Source organism: Oncorhynchus keta, chromosome 5, assembly GCF_023373465.1.
Source record: "Oncorhynchus keta strain PuntledgeMale-10-30-2019 chromosome 5, Oket_V2, whole genome shotgun sequence".
Taxonomy (NCBI): Eukaryota; Metazoa; Chordata; class Actinopteri; order Salmoniformes; family Salmonidae; genus Oncorhynchus; species Oncorhynchus keta.
The window spans coordinates 8,301,453-8,313,061 of record NC_068425.1 but is presented as its reverse complement, the minus strand read 5'-3'; the positions used below and the strand labels follow the sequence as shown (position 1 = coordinate 8,313,061).

The 11,609-nt window shown below is 41.1% G+C and overlaps 1 protein-coding gene across 1 annotated transcript; it reads left to right on the top strand.

Moving 5' to 3' along the window:
• The first annotated feature begins 240 nt into the window (after positions 1-240).
• On the top strand, positions 241-3,568 carry LOC127929996 (homeobox protein Hox-B2a-like). The gene is made up of 2 exons (XM_052518633.1): positions 241-1,357; positions 2,304-3,568. Exons 1-2 carry the CDS (start codon positions 937-939, stop codon positions 3,026-3,028), a joined length of 1,146 nt encoding a protein of 381 aa, XP_052374593.1. The 5' UTR covers positions 241-936; the 3' UTR covers positions 3,029-3,568.
• Positions 3,569-11,609: the final 8,041 nt, after the last annotated feature.

Here is an 11,609-nt window from a genome sequence, read left to right as displayed (position 1 = left end):
ACACACACACACACACACACACACACACACACACACACACACACACACACACACACACACACACACACACACACACACACACACACACACACACACACACACAATACATAATTTAGTAGCATATCTCTCTGCAAGGTGATAAAGAGCTAGGCTAGCAGTTATAGAAAGATAACATAATATAATTATACACCCCTTACACACACTGACCTGGCTCGTCACTCTGTAGCTTCCATTTATGAAAACAAAAATATAGCAGTCTGCAGGCTGCTAATCTGCACTATGCTAGGCTCTAGGAAACCGTTTTTCAGTATTTTGCCAAGCGAATCTCAGCCTCTTGTTGAGACATCTCCTATCTAGGTTGGGTGGAGTTATTTTTATCTTAAGTCTGCTCCTCTTGTCAAACTTTTAAGATTAATGGGCTTCTTTTGTATAAACACACCGTTTGCCATATTGTATATGTGCTCTTAACAACAACCAAATTTTACTGGATTACATCACCAGGGTCCAGGCAGAATCTCTGCATGCAAATCTCCATTGTTTGACATGAAGGCCCTCACATAACCTCCCACTCGAAACAACGAGGTGAGACAGTTGGCAACCGAACACTTTTTTTTCTTCTCAAAAATAATACCCCCCTGATAACACAAACCAATATCTTTTGGTATTTTTGAACATTTGTTGAAAATAATGCTTTCTTTAGCCACCAGGCCCCGGCTTTCCATTGGTTGAATCTTGTCATGTGACCAGGAATTGGCTGCAATTTCGCCCATAGTCTTCAGTTTAGTAGACCAAGGTCCCCATACGCTAGTAATATCACCAATATACACAATTATTAAAGCCCGCAAATACGGGATAGCGGGGAGCTAATAATCACGCGTTTTTATTTTTATTTTACTCGTTTTGATCTCGCCGTCCGTCTGTGGACCAGGATAAGCTATGAATTTTGAATTTGAGAGGGAGATTGGGTTCATAAACAGCCAGCCTTCCCTTGCAGAGTGCCTGACGTCTTTTCCCGCTGTCCTGGAGTCATTTCAAACTTCATCAATCAAGGACTCGACAGTAATTCCTCCTCCTTTCGAGCACACCATCCCCAGCCTGAGTCCCTGCACAAGCAGCCAGGCGCGACCGAGGAACCAAAAGCGAACCTCCAATGGCCTCCAGCTTCGGACGCCACAGCCGCAACAGGGCCCAGCCCCGCCGGCGAGCGCGGCTGGCCCGCTGGCACACGAGTTCCCCTGGATGAAAGAGAAGAAATCCTCGAAAAAGGGACCCAAATCTGGGAATGCCACGGTAGCCTCCTCTTCTCCCTCTCCTGCATCCTCCGGGTACGCCACTGCAGGACTTGAATCACCGACAGGTCGGTACATGATATAAAAGACAAGGCTATACATTTGTTCTGCATTTTCTTTTCCATTTTCTTTATTTGCATGGTTCCATTGCATGTTGGTCTATACTGCTGCACCTCATAGAAACAGATATGGAAGCCTAATCTTTCTCAAATTATTGTTGCAGGGCATTTCTCTCATGTTGACGTTAATAAAAGGACAAGAACCATGCATTTATTTCTGAAATATGAGTGCCATTCTCCTCTGTGTCGTGTGTATGGAGGAGTCAAAGAGACCTGCATTATGCTGCAGTGCTATTTCCCGTCATAATCCTTATTACTAATCTATTACACACCTTTCGATTGTATTTCACTGTAACATATCCATATCTTGCATTGCGTGATTTGATGTCAGGCATATAAACATTGATATAGCCTACACATAATCGGCTATATGTTAGCTATATTGCAAAGTCTTTGTTATGCCTGTATGTGTCAGATATTCTATGCATAATGCGGATGTTTGTGTGTGTGTGTGTGTGTGTGTGTGTGTGTGTGTGTGTGTGTGTATTCTTCCTGATAAAGTTGCATTTCTCAAGATACAGATTGCAAATCTTGTCCTAGAATAACGATTTTAATCGCAGTCAGTGTCAGTGCTGTCTTAATGATATATATTCATAACCATGTCTAGAGGTTTGGGGTAGCCATGTTGGATGTCAGTACATAACGTGGAGGCAATGGGACAAAACAAAATATGGGGCTTAGATGAATAACGCGTGTTCTCTGCAAACCTGATACACTGACATCAGAGAAGCACTGCAGTCATTTGAAAACAATGCACGTGGGGCAGGCCTATTGGGATTTTGATACGCCTCGTTCATTTTTATGGTTTTCAGTAGCTGCGTGCCAAATGTCTAGGCTCAACCCTATTAGCTTGCTATTTTGGACTTATTTATGTTCTATGTCTGGGTTCTTGCAGAGGCGCAGGGTGGATTGGACAGCGGAAGCGGATCCCGGAGGCTGAGGACTGCCTACACCAACACGCAGCTACTGGAGCTGGAGAAGGAGTTCCACTTCAACAAATATCTCTGTCGGCCCCGACGGGTGGAGATAGCTGCCCTTCTGGATCTAACCGAGAGACAGGTCAAAGTGTGGTTCCAGAACCGGAGGATGAAGCACAAGCGGCAAACGACACACCACAGGGAAGGCCAAGAGGGCGACCCCGGCGGGTTCGAGCCCCTGGAAGGTGCCGATGCTTCCTCGCCTTACTCGAGCCAGCCACTGGAAGCCTCGGGCTCGGCTGCGTCCGAGGAAGAGACGTGTAACTCGGCAGCCTCCTACACGAACAGCAGTGACAATAACCAGCCCACGCCTGAGGAGGGCCAGCTGAGCTGCCAGGAGCCCGCATCAGTCTCTGATACAACAGTGCGGTCGACTCCGTTCCCAACGCCCACTGCAGATAACCCCGCAACAATGGGCAACCGTGGCGCATCTGGCCCGGATCATTCTTTTTCAGAGCAGCAGGACGCCTCCTCCCTGCCCGATTTGAATTTCTTTTCTGCTGATTCCTGCCTCCAGATTTCTGACGCTTTATCGCCCAGCTTGCAGAGCTCACTCGACAGCCCGGTAGATTTCTCCGAGGCAGACTTTGACTTATTTACAAGCACACTTTGTACAATAGATTTACAACATTTACAGTTCTAACAACAAGAATAGTGCAGAGCAATCGAATTAAGGAGAATGTCCCACCGTCTTACAATGGTATGAATGCTTCTCGGCAACAGTCCTGAAACACACGTATGAAAAAGATTCCTGGGTTTATTTTGAAGATAACATAGAACCTGAGATAGCAAAGGAGCTATTATGTTCTTTCCTGGCATTATAATTTTGGTTTACTCCATCGAAATCACATACGGATTTCCCCTTGTTCAAATTTCAGGTATTTATTGCCTTCTTGTTTTCTGACAGTATTAATTGGCAGTTACAGTAATAGACTATACTGTCTCCTTAATGTTTCAAAACTGTTCAGTGCAGCTCAATCTTTTAATTCTCAGGAAATTTAGGCCTATCAGATATATAAGCCTAAAGGATAGTTGAACTGCTTTTAGAAATTCTCTCGAGACGGGCGTTGAACCTGTTGATGAGGTTTAGAACTAGTTTATTTATTGAGATTCTTTAATAGTAAATTTCAAATTATTTATTGTACATTATTTTCATAGTTGAAATAAAAACAAACTTTTATAATGTGGCCTAAGTGTTTTTGATTATGTAGTTACTAGTAAATGGAAAGTGCAATTATTTCTTTCAGATAAAGAAACATATAGAAATATTTCAAATAGAGACTGTTTGAGATGTATTGGTCTACCAAATATCTGTTACTGGTCGTGGCAAATGCATAATTTGCTATTGCATAGTTGATATAATAATTATAATAATATTAATAATAATAAGTAATATTATTATTGTCGTTAATATTATTTCCACACAATTATGTTGTGATGATTTCATCTATTATATGGCAACACATGGAATCTCCAAAGGTTGTATAACCCGTTGGTTTCAGATTTGGGGGTATTAAAGAAACACAAACGAATAATTTGCTATTTTAAATATTATTGAAATATTTTAATTATTATCTTCCAATAAGATATTTCTGGGGGAAATGCATTCTTATTGTAAATGAATTCTGTGCAAAAATAAACACGACACATATGATAAAACTATTTGGGTAAAGACGTTAGCCAAGAGAAATCGTCATAATCAAGAGCTGATACAGAACACAATCGGTTGGCCAAGTTATTGTTTTTGTCTAGCCTAGCCTGGTGGAATATGGTGCATGGTAGGCTAGCCGACCTAGCTTAGCTTACTTTAGATAGCATTGTAGCATGAGGGAATGACTGAGGTAACGGCTCTCATGGCTGCTGTCATGCTGATGCAAAATGGCGCTGAGAACACAATGGGCGATATGAACAATAATGCGGCAGCCATTATAGGACATTTGGGGTATGTGGCTTCACAGCCCAGCATCCTGCAACACTTTCAATGATAATTGGGTAATAAATAGGCCTATAGCCAAATAGATAAAAAAACAGTTATGTAATTGAACCGTACCTTATGTTAATTAATGAGATAGGCCTGGAATATTTAGCACTACTGACTATTTATACCTTTGTTTGGTTTATACCTAAATTATTGACATGGTCAGAACTAAAATAATAACATAATAATATGAATAATAATTATAATAATAATACAAATTATAATAATAATTATTATTATGTGCAGTATTGCATTGTTTATGTAGGACTAATATGCCTAATAATCAGGCATTATAGTAGGCCTAAAATTCACAATGAATAATGTGTATTCCTAAGACATAAATGAAGCTCTTCTTTGACTCAGCCTGTCTACTGTACCTATTTAAAATGCATCTCCTGGATCTGTGTTCCAATAAGCACTCTCCTCCATGTCAACTTTACCACTGCCTGTCTTACCCGCCTCTCCATAATCACATAGTCTACACACATACATGTTATCTTATAAAGCAGTATTACTATGCCATCACTACATAACTCACTAGCTAGTCCAATATTCCCTTTTATGATGGTACTTAGAGGGAGTTATTTTATTAAAGACATTGATATTAAGTTCCTATATCAAACATGAATACTATCATTATTTCATACTGCAATTACTTAGCCTACTGTGTCTCTGACAAAGTAATGGCCCTTACATTGTACCCCTGGTGGGGAAACCAAATGTATAGTGTGCACCAGCTAGACCCAGAATGGCTTCCTAGTGTGCATGGAATCAAGTTTAAGGAGAGGAAACTGAGAACTAGAACTGGGTCACAGACCTTTGGAGTCATCAGACTCAGGGGGCCATCAGGGAAAAACAGTGGAGTGGTCCAGACAGGGTTCAGCTAAGACTAGTGTGTGTGTGGCAGGAATCGTCACCCCCCCCCCCCCTCCCCCTTCCATGAAAGACAAAGACACCTGATCGATCCCAACTTCAGAGGTCCCTATCTGCCTCATCAATGGCAGAGCACACTCACAACCCTGGGACCCTAGCAGTGACAGGTATGAATCAATTGAACGTTCAAATAACCACCGGAATGAATGGGGTCAGTTCAGTTCACTGGTGTACCTTGGTGTGTGTGTTTGTGTAGGTGTGTACGTGGCGGAGATAGAGGAGAGTGGGATTGAGGTGGTGTGTGTTCATATTTGACACGGGTGTGTATCACTTGATCCTTTCAGGATATATCAGCTGATCAACATACATCGCGAAGGCTATGGAAACATGGGTTGTGACAAAGTGAGATGTTAACAAAATTAGCATTAGTAAACTTAACATTAGCATTAGTGGAAGGTGAAGAATTACGATTAATGTCAAGTTTAAGGTTGAAAAGGGCAACTGGGGTGTCTTATCGACCAAAAGAAAGCCCATCTAAACTGTCGAAACGTGTATCCTCAGTGCTGCATCTCAGCAGAGAGTCACTTCTTGGCTCAACTTCAGCTAGCTTAAGCTAACACTTCCCACCCTCCTGAAGTGAGTCGCTATGGGAATGGACGTGTTCATTCAGCTTCTCATGTGAAACATCTAGTCCACTCTACCTGGGACCAGACCAAAACCTGGACATAAGCACAAGGAAGACCCCGGCCATTGTTTAGACAACAGAAGTCACGCCCCGAAGCCCTTACTAGATCAGTAAACACAGGAGCAGGAGGTAATGGCCGACTGATATGGTTTAGGTGCTTGATAATTGGAGGTGTGGTGCCTGTGTCTATGCTTCTCCATCTGTATTTGTTTTCTTTGGACTCCTGCCACTACTAAGAGAGAGAGTTTATCAGCCGGGTCCCCTCACAATCGGCGAAAATCAAGACGTTTGTTTATTTCCCTCTTAGAGAGCGGCCATTGCTGTGAAGTTCTTGCGAGGTGTTTCTCTTGGACGGCACAGGCTTGTAAGGTGGAGCAAGGCAGAGATTTGTTGCATAAAGAGGAATGTCACTGCCCCAGATTTTTCAATATGATGTTTACATAGTTATGTTTACACATAAATGTGGGATCGGTAAGTGTTCGCAATAGCCAATCACATTTGAATGAGCCTAATGAGTGTTGGCTATAACTCATCTGATTGGCTATGAGGGCTCACATGAGGAGGAAGTAGGAGGTAGGCCAGGAAAAGCAGCAGCTGCATGCACAAACTGTCTTCACATTGGAAACCTTACTAGGTTGACCTGTATGTGCGGTGCCTTCAGAAAGTATTCGTACCCCTTGACTTATTCCACATTTTGTTGTGTTACAGTCTGAATTCAGAATTGATGAAAGATTTTTCTCTCTCACCCATCTACACACAATACCCCATAATGACAAAGTGAAACATGTTTTTCAATATAAATAAATAAATAAATAAATAATACAGAAATGTTTAATTTACATATGTTTTCACACCCCTGAGTTAATACATGTTAGACTATCCTTTGGCAGAGATGACAGCTGTGAGTTATTCTGGGTAAATCTAAGAGATTGGCACACCTGGATTGTACGATATTTTCACATTATTCTTTTTAAATTCTTCAAGCTCTGTCAAGTGGATTGTTAATCATTGCTAGACAGCCATTTTCAAGTTTTGCCATAGATTTTCAAGCCAATTTAAGTCAAAACTGTAACTGGGCCACTAAAAAATATAAATGTCATCTTGGTAAGCAACTCCATTGTATATTGGGCCTTGGTGTTTTAGGTTATTGTCCTGCTGAAAGGTGAATTTCTCCCCCAGTGTCTGTTGAAAAGTAAACTGAAACAGGTTTTGGATTTTGCTTGTGCTTAGGTCTATTCTGTTTCTTTTTATCCTAAACAATGTTCTTGATCCATCCTCAGTTTTATCTTATCACAGCCATTAAACTATGTAACTGTTTTAAAGTCACCATTGGCCTCATGTTGAAATCCCTGAGTGGTTTCCTTCCTCGCCAGCAACTGAGTTAGGAAGGACATCTGTATCTTTGTAGTGACTGAGTGTATTGATTCACCATCCAAAGTGTAATTAATAACTTCACCATGCTTAAAGGGGCATTCAATGTCTGCTTTTTTATTTTTACCCATCTCCCAACATCTCCTTTCTTATCAAGGCATTGGAAAAACCTCCCTGGTCTTTGTGTTTGAAATTCCCTGCTTGACTGAGGGATCTTACAGAGAACTGTATGTGTTGGGTACAGACATGAGGTACTCATTTGAAAATCATGTTAAACACCATTATTTCACACAGAGTCATGCAACTTATGATGTGACTTGTGAAGCAAATATTTACTACTGTATGTATTTAGGCTTGCCGTAACAAAGACTCAAGAAATTTCAGCTTTTCATTTGAATTCATTTGTAAAAAATTCCTAAAAACATAATTCCACTTTGATATTGTGGGGTATTATGTGTAAGGTCAGTGACACACAATCTACATTTAATCCATTTTAAATTCAGGCTGTAACAGATAAAAATGTGGAAAAAGTCAAGGGGTGTGAATACTTTCTGAAGGCACTGTAGCTAAAGATGTACCATAACAGTGTAAGGTATCAAACTCTGACACTATTCATCACTTTGTTCTTTGATTCACGTGGATCTTTATGACCACAACATTGTTGTTATAGTAGATAAACAGTTGAAATGTCATATTATGATCATAACAACATAGATTTAATATTTTACATTAAAGTATGACGTAGGGTTTGACATAATCTCACACAATAATTCAATAAACCGTAACTGAAAAGTGGAGAACTCCTCACATTTCTTCTCATATTGTCTGAATTAAACAAAGGGTTTTGCTGAGGAAAATGAGCGACACCAAGACTTTGGTTGCTGCTGTTACGGTTTGATCACAGAAGCCGCCACATCAAAGATTTCCAGGATGGAAAAAGGCAGGTCCTGTGAGCTGCTCCTGACACAACAGAGAGAATGGTAGGCAGTAGCCTCAAGTGATGTCCACAATGCCCCGGAGTCATGTCTTGTCATATCTGTATGGTGTACACTAGTGAAATTACAATGAAACTCTCCTTGATTCAATAGGACAGGTAACACTTTACATGTAGTTCTCCTTTTATTTACATTTACATTTAAGTCATTTAGCAGACGCTCTTATCCAGAGCGACTTACAAATTGGTGCATACACCTTATGACATCCAGTGGAACAGCCACTTGCATCTAAATCTTTTTTTTTTTTTTTTTTGGAGGGGGGAGAAGGGGGTGAGAAGGATTACTTACCCTTACTTACCCTATCCTAGGTATTCCTTGAAGAGGTGGGGTTTCAGGTGTCTCCGGAAGGTGGTGATTGACTCCGCTGTCCTGGCGTCGTGAGGGAGTTTGTTCCACCATTGGGGGGCCAGAGCAGCGAACATACTGGCTGGGCTGGCTGGGCTGGGTTACATCTTTGATAGCCAGAATACAAAATCACCCAGAATTACTTTATATCCTAATAATACATGTAATAATACATAATCATTAGGCCTACACACGTTACACTAAACCTCCATATTACTAGTCTGTGTATTGTAATACAAATAAATTGAAATTATACGTGATGTTTGGTCAACTTTAGAATAAAAAGGGACCTAAATTATAAATGGTATGGAACGTAAAGTCAAACCTTATAAAGTACACTGTATATGAACATGATGTCACCATCGATCCTCCTGGAGTTTCCCTGTGTTTCTCCAGGTGGCAATCTGAGGTGATAACGTTGGTTGACAGCCAGATAACTTTTTAACCTTATCAGCGATGGTTGCACACAGATAAGGCAAATCCAATGTGGCAGTGAACCAATATGGCTGCCGACACATTGTCTCAGCCCACAACTGCTGACGTCCTTCAAACACAACTGGGGCAATCCACATGGAAAGAGGTGCAAAAGCAAAGAAACAAAGAAACTGTGTTTGAGAACCATGTAAATATGGCTATGAAATATGTCACATGTTTTGATAGGCTAGAGACGATACAGATTCAGTACTTCTCCATTGTTCCGTAACGTTCTTCATATCTCATCATTCCATAGCCTCACAGATGTGCCAGACTCCCATACACACAGACACATTCACTCACGTGTATCAGGTTAGAGTTCAGGGGATATCACAACTGAAGTTTCTGCCACCATTTAAATAGGAATTTCTCAATATACAGTAAAGACAGTGATAAACATTGGTAACTCTTGATACCGTAGGTTACATTGCCCTCAATTATTCTATAACCACTACGGTAACCTCTGAACTGTAACTTCTCAGCATTACACACACAGTAACTGAAGAGAAGTAATAGGCAACAGGACATGACTTGGCAACGTGACACTTGATTTGGCAACCGACCAGATTCTGTTACTACCAGCATCGTTTCCATGTAGTTACATGATAAAAACATGTTGGAATTATAAAGCATGCACATATCTATATCCTGCAAGTGTCACCCCACCCCCACCTCACACACACATTTAGACTGTGTTGGAATTATACTGTAGATTCCTCACATTGAGCTTTTCTCCACATATCAAGTTTAGAACTTCAACAACCTACAGTTGTGTGTATTGTGACCAACTGAAATATGTCTGACTATAGCATGAGCAGCCTGGAGGGGCCTATAGAAAGGGGGGTTGTGGGAAGAGGATTTTGGGGTCATATCCTGTGGTCTAGAACATGGGCGGAGAACCGTGCTGCTTGTGAGCCAGGATAGTCCCTTCCGTCAGCACCTCATTCAGAACCTCAGCAGCCATACGAGATGACCTCATCCAAACTAAGGATTCCATATGGCCATCCACATCTGAGGGGGAAAACTAACCAATTAAGGTTGTTGTTGTGTCAACCCCATTGCTTCATTAGCAACTTCTCACTGATACTTGACGTGATTACGACACACACAAAGGCAATGGTGAGTTTAATAAACCAATAATCTGTGACACATGAGAATATCACTATATACCGGCACTTTCTTTCTCCTCTAGTCTTGTTTGTTTCGTGGTTCTGGTGTGGAGAGTGGTTCTATATTCTACATTGCGGCGGTAATGTAATAGGCTGCCTATTCAGCAGCCGAGAGGGAAATCTCCTCAACCCGTCGCCTATCACATTCCACGCTTTTCGGGAAAGACGGGGCCTGCTTCCAGGAATGCTGTAATGGGCCCGGAGGGTCATGTGACTGTCTACAAGCCCAGAGTGCGCTCAGTGGTTCTCAGACCTCCCTCTGTATAACGGAAGGATCCGATGACGCAGCGCTTAGAGAATAATGCGTTGTTTTATCAAAATCAGTATGTCTAGGTGTCATGATATGGCCCATACACTGCTAGAAAGTAGAAGAACACACACACTCACAGAAGGACACACACTCACTCCTCCTTGAGGAGTGCATCTCACACGAAGTGGGTTTTGTCAAATGACGGAACTCGAACCAGTCATGAGGTCATGAGGTCATTATCGAATCAAACTGTTAATATCTACGATGGAGAGATGAAGTAGCCAGTTATTGCACTGAAGTCACTAACTTACAATAAAGCAGGCGATGAGATATAATTATTTTTTAACCTGATATTGCACAAATGAAATGAGATCATTTGACACATATCTGTTTGCTATATTCAATATTCAACTTGGAAAATATTGAACTAAATATAGCATGGTTTTATCAGAGCCATATACACTGTATGTACAAACATAAGGAACACCTTCTCTTTCCATGACATTGACTGACCAGGTGACAGCTATGATTCCTTATTGATGTCACTTGTTAAATCCACAACAAATCAGTGTAGATGAAGGGGAGGAGACAGGTTAAAGAAGGATTTTTAAGCCTGGAGGCAAAAGGGGGTGCAACTCAATACTAGGAAGGTGTTAATAATGTTTTGTACACTCAGTGAATAGCGATGTATTCTATGTGGTGCTGGGTATACTGTATTATGACAACACAATATTCTAATGTGTTTTATTACCAGTTGATGGACTTAATTTTCTCCCTTGGGATACTGCAAAACCCATCACAATGGTGTTGTCACCGAGCACTGTACAAATTATTACATTGAGTGGCCGGATAGACAATAACTGTGGTGACAACAGTTGACTAATCATCCCTGAGAAATACCTTACTCTCAAGTATTGACACACAGTGTGACAGGTACCATTATGAAATGAAAAACTAGCTGTCAAAACTGACTATCCTTGCATTGTGAAAAAGAAAAATGGTTTCAAAGTCGTACCATCTGGTTTAACTACAGTAAATCAAGTCAAAATAAGCCACAGTCAATAGATACAAAGGCTGAAATAAC